Consider the following 11,164-nt stretch of genomic DNA (forward strand, 5'->3'; position numbering starts at 1 on the left):
CATAGTGTGTTCCCCCCTCTCGTCTACCCCCTCCCCCTCCCCTCCCCTCCCCCTCCCTCTCCCCCTCCCTCTCCCTCCCGGAGCTTGCACCTCAGTGACTTCCTTTGTCTCTGCTCTAGCTTGAGGACTTGTTCTGTTTCTTCTTTTGGTTAGTGCTAGGGACTGAAGCCACGACCTTGAACTGCTGGGCAGTTAGCGCTCTAACACTTGGGCCACCCACTGCTCTTGATATGTGAAGACAGGGTCTGAGGGTAGAGTCTAGGCTGGCTGCCTTTGCCTCCTGAGTACTGAAACTGTGGACATGTGTCACCAAACCTGGCTCTGGTTTAAGGCTTTAAAAAAAAGTATAATGTCATGGCTGACAAAATGGCTCAGTGGGTGAAGGTGATTGCCGTCAATTCTGAGACCCTGGGTTCAATTCCCAGGACCCACATGCTGCAAGAGAGATGTGACTCCTGCAAGCTGTTCTCTGACCTCCACACGGGTGACTTGACACACACTCTTAAACACTTAACAAGTGGTGACTAAAGAAAAGTTGACTCCTCTTCTACTCGCTTTAGTACCCTCAGTGTCTGATCAATACTCAATGCATGGAGAAAGCTTAATAAGTATTTGTTTAGTAAATCAGCCACAAAGAACAAAATTTGGAGCGAAGAAAATCAAACAATGAAGTGCGTTTTAGATGTCAGAAGATGTAACACACAGTGCTTTTTGTCTCAACACATTTTGTGGCATTTTGTCATTTATGTTAATAATAATAATTGTTATTGAAGCATATAATTTCAAACCTTACAGTTTTTATTATATCATACTTGATAATTTTACATTTAAATACATGCCATATATACACTAATACAGTAAATGAAAGATAATACTAGATATTGGGACTTTTTTTCTTTAAGTGTAGCTAAGGATATATTTCCTTCAGTGAGATCTGTTTCTGGGTGGGTCTGTGTGGAGAGGTAGCCCCACCTTTCCCCTGACATAGTGCGTACCAACAGAAAGCAGAGAAGTGGCAAAGCTCTGAAGATCACTGCTAGAGAAATCATATTCTGTTCTTTTACTAGAAAATTTCTGTTTACTGCAGTATTGTGAATGAGGTGACTCTAACCCTCATGGGAACAGCCGAGATGGGTGCTCCACTCTGTAGTCGCAGCACTTGAGAAACTGAGGCACGAGATCACTTGAGCCCACATCCAACTGGGAAGTGAAGAGATGACATTGCAGAAAGATGCTAGTGGTGGGCCTGACAGTTGTAACAAGGCTGCCTGCGTTTTTTGGATGTCTTTGCCTGATTAGCTTCTTGTCCCCTTTTTAGAGACTGCAGCTGCTTTTATTGAACCCATTAAAAGAGATGTCCAATATTAACCATCCAGATATTCGACTCAAGCAGTTAGAATGTGTGCTGCAGATTCTACAGAGCCAGGGGGACAGTCTTGGGCCTGGGTGGCCACTGGTGCTCGGGGTCATGGGAGCAATCCGAAATGATCAAGGGTAAGTGTTTACGTGCATACCCAGCATGTAAGGGGTCAGAAGGGAGCCGCCCTGACGTCTGCAGTGAGAGGCTTTATTTCTGCCCTACTGCGCATGCCCAAGCTCTCTCTGTCACAGTGTTCCATGGCCTACCCCACGCAGCTCCGGGAACCTTCAAGTGTTGTGCTTTTAAAGGGATAGAAGATTTACTGTTTGGTGCCATTTATATTAGAATATAAGATCTTATTATAAGATAAATAAACTAACTTAACATTTTATAATGCATCTAAAGAACTCCATATATTAGGAAGTCTTAAGAAATTGCTTTAAAATGACTCTTAATTTTTTTCTTAAACGTTTATTCTGTGCTTAGTGTATTCCCAGAACTGAGTTTGTTAGCTGTTCTGAGTACACAAATAAATGGCCACTCCCCTAGAAGGAGAGCACAAGGAAGAAAGTACTGTACACCAAACAAAACTCCAGTGGAAGGGGTGGAGGCAGAACATAAATGACATCATGTGCTCCTAAAGGCTATTTGCATTTTCCTTGAGTGTGTTTGAGTTTGCACAGGAGAGTGATGTAATCAGATAGGCATTTGACAGACACCACTGGGACAAGGGCACAAGAAGAGAGCAGGAGGTATGGGAGTACTGACAATGCTTCCTTAGACGTGAGAGATGGTGGAGGATTTACCGGACTGAATGGCACAGAGGGAGAAGTGCAGTGCGGAGCGATCCTCACATTTATGACGTAGGTAAACAGTCAGTCCCACTGAATACATAGAGACAGAGAAAGATCACAGGAGGATGGGATTTGGGATTTTACCTAACTTAGGATAGAACATCAGTGAAGAAATTGAGCAGGTACTGGATATGCGTATCTGAGTTGTACAGTGTCACATATGCTTTATTTAGTGACAAGTGCACTGCAGTGTTGTTAAAACTGTGGAGACGATTAATGACAGTATTAGAGAAATAAATGTTTAAGTATTTGTAATAGTAAATATTCTTAAATAGTACAACATACTGAGATTATTAAAGTAAAAAGACCAATTTGTGTCAAGTTGAAGCTGATTTCTTAACTTACAACCCAGGGTAGAATGTGTGCTGTGAGGGTGACATTATTCATGTCACTTACCATTAGTTCTAGTTTACGTTCAGTGGCTGTGAGAAACACCAGGACCAAAAGAAACGACTTACTGGGCTTACATGTCACAGGCATAGTCCACCATGAAGTCAAGGCAGGAACCGAAGCAGAAACCAACCATCAGGGAACACTGCTTGCTCTCTGTGGACTGCTTAGGTGGCTTTCTTTACAACCCAGGCCCTGTCCAGGGGTGACACGGGTGGACCATAGTGCACAGGGTCCTCCCATGTCACTCACCATCAGGAAAATGCTTGCTGCCTCACCTGCAGGCCAGCTGATGGAGACAGTCCTCAGATGACTCTGGTGTGTCAGGTGGACTGAAGAACTAGCCAGAACGCCACTGAACTTTTTCTCTAAGACCATCTGCTTCTTGTGAAATTTACACTGTACTTTTCTCACAGAATAGATCTGTAATTGTGTTTAGATATTTTTAAAAGATACTATTTAGATATTAAGAACAGCAGCAGTGGTACTTGTCCTTAGGTACTGAGTAAGCTCACTTTCTGTATGCGCTGGGCCACAGAAGTCAGATCAGACATCAGGGAGAAAGGACCTGTGGCAGTCTCCCCTCCCCTGCATTGTCCCAGGGACTCCGGGTTGTTAGTTGGTATGTAGTGCTAAGGATTTCCCCTCTATAAGTCTAATCTCTTTTGAGGCAGTCTCCCTGTGTGGCTCTGGCTGGCCTCAAACGCACAGAGATAAGTGCTAGAGTTGAATCTGATCTTAACTTGTTAATCTCATCAAGGTCCCTTTACTTTTGTTTATGTGAGAAAGCATAAGGCTGTTGAGGTACTGTGCAACCAGAAAGGGCTTCCCTGTTAAATTCTAAAATAAAAGTTTGCTTGGTTGACTTATTGTAAGGTTTTCCTACACCTTTCTTTTAAATTCACATTTCCTGTTTCTTTTGTTTTCAGAGAATCATTAATAAGAACTGCCTTTCAGTGTCTTCAGTTGGTTGTGACAGATTTTCTACCCACAATGCCTTGTTCTTGCCTACAGATAGTTGTAGATGTTGCAGGTAGCTTTGGACTGCATAACCAAGAACTTAATATTAGTTTGACGTCAATAGGCTTATTGGTAAGTACTATTGCGTTTTTATGATAGATCCTTTTAAAATGACTTTATGCAGTAACAGTGAATGCTTGCAAATATAGGGTGGACTCCTGAAATTGTTACTGACTTTTAGGTACCACACATATCCTCCATGAAGAAGTAAATAATTTCGGTACTAGTCCATTAGTAGTCGGACATCAGTTACCACATACTGACCTTTGAAGTTTGAGTTTTGCCAAGTTTGTGAGAGAACTTCATGAACAATAATTGTAAACGCATATAATGAAAACCATGATTGATGTAGACGGCAGATTAAGTGACCTTAAATATTATCTTAATGACATTTTCAGAGACTGTTTAGTAACTGACAATCTGTGTCGACTTAAAGTCTGTTAAAAATACTGTTAGACACAGGAGACAACATATTGTAGTGGAAGGCTCTGAAGACAGGCCTGTGTATGTTTAGTGCTTGTGGATTCTTGAATTATTGACATTTGAATCTCATTTTACATATCTTGAGTATGGAAGTAGTAGGTTAGCCTATTGCAAGTATTTCACATGAATCAAGTATAAAGAGAACTGCTTCCAGTATCTGTAGTTTGTCTAAGGAAACCGTTTAGACTCTCTGACTTCATGTTACAATTGAAAGTTTGTGAAGCTGAACTTACATTTCCCTGAGTTAGCTAAGTGCTTTATCTAGAATCTCCAAAATGTTTGTGTGACTCAGAAGTTTCATAAAATTGAACTTTAAATTTCTCGTGCAAAGTAGGTAAGTTGGTATTTTTCTATGAAAATATGGCCATAGAAGACTGTGCTCGGTCCCAGACTAAGCTGCTGTCAAAGAGCAGCTGGTTAACTGAACTCAGTCAGCACTGACCGCCCTCCTTCACTTCCTGTCGATGGCCCCAGCGCTCAGCCGGTCGTCCTTAATTCACATACTTCAGTATTGTTGAGAATAAAGCCTTACGTTACCTGACAAGTGTAAAGGTTATGTGACGAGAGTGACTGGTTTTTGTATGGGATTATAAATGATTAAGTGTCACTGGAATTATTTTCTTATGGTGTGATGCTATTGTTTTAGTTAACATTTTAATGTATATTATTTAGTTAAGGATTATAATGACAAGATGCCATGTATATCAGCACATTGAAATTTATTATTTTTTCTACATACACTTGAAAGTTTTCATAATAAAAAGTACAGGACAATAAAAGTTAATGCTAAGACAAAATAACTAGCTACTTTTTCCTGAAATTAGAGGCACTGGTGAGGGAAATGCTTGTATTGAATCTGTTGTGAAGCTTAAAACAAAATTCGTGAATAAAGTTCTATCTGTATGCTTTTCTTTTTAGTGGAATATTTCAGATTATTTTTTCCAAAGAGGGGAAACTATTGAAAAAGAGTTAGATAAAGAAGAGGCAGCTCTGCAGAAGCAGGCTGAGGAGAAAGGCGTGCCTCTGAACCGGCCATTCCACCCAGCGCCACCATTTGATTGCTTATGGTTGTGTCTCTATGCAAAGCTGGGGGAGCTTTGTGTGGACCCCCGACCTGCCGTGAGGAAGAGCGCAGGCCAGACTCTGTTCTCCACGATCGGTGCGCACGGGACCCTGCTGCAGCACTCCACCTGGCACACTGTTATTTGGAAGGTACTGGAGGACAGCTGGGGCTGTTAGCTCTTAGTTGACAAGTGCTATTTCAGTATGCATTTTTCAGTTAAATGTCTTGACTTTTTAAAGAATCATCCCTGTGCAGTTGTTTATTTGGCAAAGTAAAAACATTAGCTTTGTCATATTTTAAATCATAGAAAATAGAATAGATTTAATGTTTTTGAAAATTTGATTTATTTATTTTACATGTGTGAGCACACTGTAATTGTTGTCTTCAGACACACCAGAAGAAGGCATTGGATCCCATTTCAGATGGTTGTGAGCCACCATGTGGTTGCTGGGAGTTAAACTCGAACCTCTGGAAGAACAGTCAGTGCTCTTAACTGCTGAGACATCTCTCTAGCCCGGACAAGTTAATTTTTAAAGATTGATTTTTATTATTTTTACTCTGTATGTGTGTGTACACGCGCACAAGAGTGTGTGTGGCAGAGGTGGGAGGGAGGAAGGGGTGTGCACAGGTACCCACAGAAGCCGGAGGCTTTTATCTCCATTCCCAAGTCCACTCTCTTTCTCCCTGGCAAACCAGACAGGGTCTCCAGTTCTTTAAAGCTGCATGTAAAGTCACCACCAAAGACAATACTGCTTCTTCCTCCTCTTCCTCCCCTTCTTCCTCCCCTTCCTCCTCTCCTTCCTCTTCTTCCTCCTCTTCCTCCTCCTCCGATTTTTCTTTTCTCTCCTGTAGTCTCCTGACCTTCTTTCCTTCCTTCTCTTTCTGTGACTGTGCTAGGACTTGAACCCAGGACCTTGTGCCTAACCTATTAGTTCATCTTGTCTGTGATGTTTTTTGTTTCATAAACACCTATGTTCAGTGCTCCTCCCCTGTTTGTTCTTATTTTCCTTTAAGTGTAAAAACTCCCGAAGTTTTAACTAATTTTTTCTTGTTGGTTGTGTTTTCCAATACCTCATTTAGTCCTGAGGTCAGTCTGGACATCCCATGATAATACTTTCTGCCTGGGCCTGGATCCTTGTTTCCATAACAAGTCCTGGCTGGCGCTCTGTCTGGTAATTTACCTTTTCATATTCCATGAACCAAAGGATAAGTTTAAGAGTACAGTTGTATTTTTTAGTCAATTTCTCTAATTTATGTGAATTAATAAAACTGTTAACATATTTTTATAACTTCTACTTTCTTTTGCCATATCTTAAGCTAACTCATCAATACTTTTTATATGATCTTTAAAATAAATATTTAGGTACTCTTTCATCTACTGGACCGAGTTCGAGAATCTTCTACTACTGCAGACAAAGAAAAGATTGAGTCTGGAGGTGGAAATATTTTAATTCATCATTCAAGAGACACGGCAGAGAAGCAGTGGGCTGAGACCTGGGTATTGACATTGGCCGGAGTAGCAAGGATCTTTAACACCAGAAGATACTTACTGCAGCCTCTAGGTATGCACATATTGTCTTTCTCTGCTTATAGAAGTAAGTTGTGTTAAAGGAAGTTTGGAACATACATAAGAAAGTCTTTGGGAATTGATTGTACTACCTCCCAAGAATAGCCCACAGTCTTAACTGTAGGCTTTAGTGTGGTAGGTACATGTTCATTTCATTGAGGGGAAAAAGAACCTACTCTGGATCACCTTTCAGAGTCCAGTGATGAACAGAATACATACAAGGCTGAACTTGAGAGAAGAGCCATAATTATGCCCATAAGCCCAAAATGGCTATAGTGCTACTGCCACAAAGAAAGGTAGTGCACTGTGAGTTTTGAGTGGATTGGTGACACCTGCATGGCAACCTGAGATCACAGGGAGGTGAGAGGTCATCAGGTCAGGGTAAGGGGAGATGAGGACAGGCTGGAGATAAATGGCAGACTCCAGAAGGAGTGTCAAGCAGGCTGGCACGAGATGAGGAGTAGGAGGCCAGGCCTTGGTAGTTAGTGTGTCCTCATCTTAACAGCAAGGGACAGAAAAGCAAAATGTCGAAGAGTTTTAAGCCATAAAGAGACTGGATCAGATTTTTGGTTCAGAAAGATGGCTCTGGCTGGCGAGATGGGGGTGGGGGTGTGAGTGTCACAGCAGACCGCTGAGGAGGCTGTCCATGCATATCAGTGGTTCTCCAGCATGCTCGAGCTTACACTACTGTAGCACTAGGGTCGGGTGAGAGCTTCGCTCTCCTGGAGTGTAGGTGCAGGGCTGATGGTATACATCCTAGACTGTACAGGACAGTGCCCAAAACAAAGACTGTCCCGTTAGAGGTGCCAGAACCCAGGGGGAGCTGGTAATGCTTTCGGTTTGAATGGCGGTGTCGGGGGAGGATGGAAAAGTGGACAGAGGTACTGTTGGTCAGCCAGTGCTGTGCGGGAGGTCTCCACGGCCGAGCATGTGATCGAGCGAGAGCAGAACTTGGTGGTCAGTAGACAGCACTGGATGTCCTGCCATCACCCTCTGCCCCGGCTGAACCTACAACTCCTCTTTGTGCTCCCCGAGTGCTCAGGTTACAGGGTCACATGCAGCCACTTCTAGCGGTTATATAGAGGTAGGGGATTTGGACCCCAGCCTTTATGGTTGCATGCCAAGCACTCTATGATTAAAGCCCATGCCCATGGCACCTATTGTTTGTTTGTTGTTGTTTATTTACCATATGTTCTGGAGATTAAAGTCAAACTCAGGCCCTCATGTACCTGCCTGGCAAGCACTTTAACAAATGGACCATTTCCCTAACCCCCTCTAGTGTTTTTGAGACTGGGTCTTTGTATAGCTTTGGATGTCCTTGGAACTCAGTCTGTAGACCAGGCTGCCTCTATCTCTCAAGTGTTGAGATTAAAGCTCTGTGCCACCACACACAGTGTATTTTTGTTTAATGTGGGTTTTTCTCCTTGTTTATGATTTGCATATGATTGAAATACAAATACACATCATATTTACATATGAAGGAATATACAAAACATCACCGTTGACACCTGTGTTTACTTTATGCCAACAGGCATGGATTGCTGAGTACCGATTTAAATGTCTTACATGAAAATAGAAGCCAGCTCAGATGGCTTAATAATTTTTTATAATGTGAACACTAGTAAGTTTGCTTTTAACAGACCCATATGTGACATATAATTATGTATAGCTATATGTAGACTTCTACAAAGCTAACTTACTGGTTGGTGGTTTCTCTCAGTATTGTTTATTGTGTGTGTGTGGCAGGGAGCACGCACGCGCCCACGCCATAGCACGTAGTCCCGGTGAGGAAACGTTCAGGGACATGTCCTCTCCTTCCACCATGTGGGCCATGAGAGCTGGAGGTAGTCATCTGCTCCAGCCATCTTGCCAGCCCACTGAAGAGTATCTCAGGAAACTCAGGGGCACAGAGCCATTGTCATGTGAAGACTATCGGGAACTTTCTGAAGCATGACATACAGCTTGTTTAAACAGTCAGACATTCAGATCATGTGCCGTGCTGTTGTAAGTTCCGACTTCTCCCCGGTGGTTAAGACTGAGAGCATCTTAGGCTGTGGGGAGTTCAGGGATAGACTGCTTGCCTCCCGTCCGTGAACATGCCAGTTCAGCCCCTAATACTGGGGGAAGGGGTGGGGAGGGACCGTGGATTAGATCATTAATAAAAGTAGACAGGGAGTGACAGCACCACTGGGAGCTCTGCTTTTCCTCCTATATTTTTATTCTAGTCTCCTTAGGCAAAGCTTCTAAGGAGGTGTGTTCCCCACTTAACATGTACATACCTATTTATAGAGTTTCTCATAAGTGGGAGTTGTAGTTTTAATTAGCATGCTTATTATTACATATGGGAGGGCATGTGTGGACATTCTGCTCAGCACGCATGGTGGAAGTTGGAGGACGGCTTGAGGGAATTGATTCTCTCCCGACACCTGTTTGATGCAGTCTCTGTCCCTGTCACCCAGGGTACTGCAGGGTAGCTGGCCTGTGAGCTTCTGTGTGGCTGTCCTGACTGCACTCTAAGAGTCTCCCTGTAAGAGTGTCTGGACTGTGGAGGCAGGCTACCCATGAGGCTTTGTGGTTGTGTGGCTGGAGCTCAGTTGTGAGTCTTGTGTGGCAAGGGCCTCTCTGTCAGCCATTGTGCCAGCCCAGGAGTCATGGTTTTACTACATTAGATCCAATTTTATTCTTTTGAGTTCTGTGTCAATTTAAGCAGAAAATAAAGCAACTGTGCTTCGAAGTCTCTAAGAGAATTTGGTCATTTTAATGCTAATTGACCCCACCCCGTTTTCTTGATACAGGAGATTTTTCGAGAGCTTGGGATGTTCTTCTTGACCACATTCAGTCAGCTGCACTCAGTAAAAACAACGAAGTGTCCCTGGCCGCTCTGAAAAGCTTCCAGGAAATCTTACAGATTGTGTCCCCTGTCCGAGACTCAGAGAAGCCAGAGACACCTGTAGTGAATGTGCCTGTGCCTGTCCTTATAGGAAACATCTCAGGCCCAGGCCTGAGCAGGCCGTTTGTAAGAACAGATTCCATTGGAGACAAACTCGGAAGGTGCAGCTCTGAGCAGCCTCCCGTGGTGACTGATGAGCTTGACGACCTGAAGCTCTGGTGGGCTGCCTGGAACACCTGGCACAGGACGGGCTCTGAGAGCACAGAGCCTCCAAGCACTGTGGACGGGCTCACCTTTATCCCCAGCCAGCCTTTCCTCACAGCCTTAATCCAGATCTTCCCAGCCCTCTACCAGCACATCAAGGCTGGCTTCAGCATGGCCGACTTGCAGAAGCTGGGAGTCATCCTGCACAGCGCTGTCTCGGTCCCCATAAGTTCTGACGCCTCTCCTTTCATTCTCCCGTCTTACACGGAAGCCGTCCTGACCAGTTTACAGGAAGCTGTGCTTACAGCCTTAGATGTTCTCCAGAAGGTAACGGGATTCTAATGCTTGCATAAAAGCAGTAATGAGTATGATTCTATGGATTTTTATTTATTTATTTTTTTCAGTAAACTTCAGAAGATAAATTTAGGGTTTTCTGAGATTGCTGTGTATGTACACTTTGGGATAAAGTTAAGATTGTCAATATTTTTAAAACTTATTCTTGAGATACTTAAAAGAAAAGTAATTCAGATCTGTTTTGAGTTAAGAAGCTGCTTGTGTCTTCTAATTCTAGTCAAAGTTAATTCTGAATTGTTGATATCTATACTAAGACACAAGTGTAAGCTTGAAAGAGTGGTTTTCTTACTGCAGCTTTAAATTTTGTACTTTTAGCCGTATGTTTTGTTTTCTACAATGAATCAATAAACAGATATAAAAAAATCATGAATAAATCCAGACTGGGAAACAAGACCATATCAAAATGAAAGCATTTTTAGATTATCCAGGAAATTGATACCTCAGTTCATAGCTATCAGGATCCTAAGCAAGGGTTAACAGGATGGCTACACAGGTAAAGGAGCTAGCCGCCAAGCCTGATTATGGTCCCTAGCACCCACGCGGCAGAAGAACTCCCAAAAGTTGTTCTGCCCTCCACACACATTGCAAGGTACGAAAATATACACGTAAAAATGTGTTAAGGAAAAAAAAACAACAACAGAAAAGTTGTAATCCCAGCACTTGGAAATCTGAGATAGGAAGGTTCGCATGAAGTTTGAGCCCAGCATTGGTTACAGTGTGAGACTATGTCAGGAAGCAAACATTAACAAAAAAGGCCAACTCAGTAACCAGACAAGACACGAGAGAACCTAAGTCAGCTGTCCAGGCTGATTTGTGAGGAGACTACTGTCTAGTTCCTTTATTCCCAGCTGGGATGATGGAGACGCTGGTGATGTATCTGCTAGTAACCACGGCACCCCTCCACTGCCCCTGAGATAACCACGGCACCCCTCCACTGCCCCTGAGATAACCACGGCACCCCTACACTGCCCCTGAGATA

The 11,164-nt window shown here is 43.2% G+C and overlaps 1 protein-coding gene across 2 annotated transcripts in view; it reads left to right on the top strand.

The window, feature by feature from the left end:
- Window positions 1-11,164, top strand: part of Mon2 (MON2 homolog, regulator of endosome-to-Golgi trafficking) — a 77,497-nt gene that overhangs the window by 46,703 nt on the left and 19,630 nt on the right. For both annotated transcript variants that reach the window (XM_028786546.1, XM_028786547.1), the window contains exons 22-26: window positions 1,319-1,494; window positions 3,534-3,696; window positions 5,026-5,319; window positions 6,534-6,732; window positions 9,533-10,158. In XM_028786546.1, coding sequence (XP_028642379.1) covers window positions 1,319-1,494; window positions 3,534-3,696; window positions 5,026-5,319; window positions 6,534-6,732; window positions 9,533-10,158 — 1,458 coding nt within the window. The remainder of the gene's footprint in view (window positions 1-1,318; window positions 1,495-3,533; window positions 3,697-5,025; window positions 5,320-6,533; window positions 6,733-9,532; window positions 10,159-11,164) is intronic.

This window comes from Grammomys surdaster, unplaced genomic scaffold, assembly GCF_004785775.1.
Source record: "Grammomys surdaster isolate TR1022 unplaced genomic scaffold, NIH_TR_1.0 125548, whole genome shotgun sequence".
Lineage (NCBI taxonomy): Eukaryota > Metazoa > Chordata > Mammalia > Rodentia > Muridae > Grammomys > Grammomys surdaster.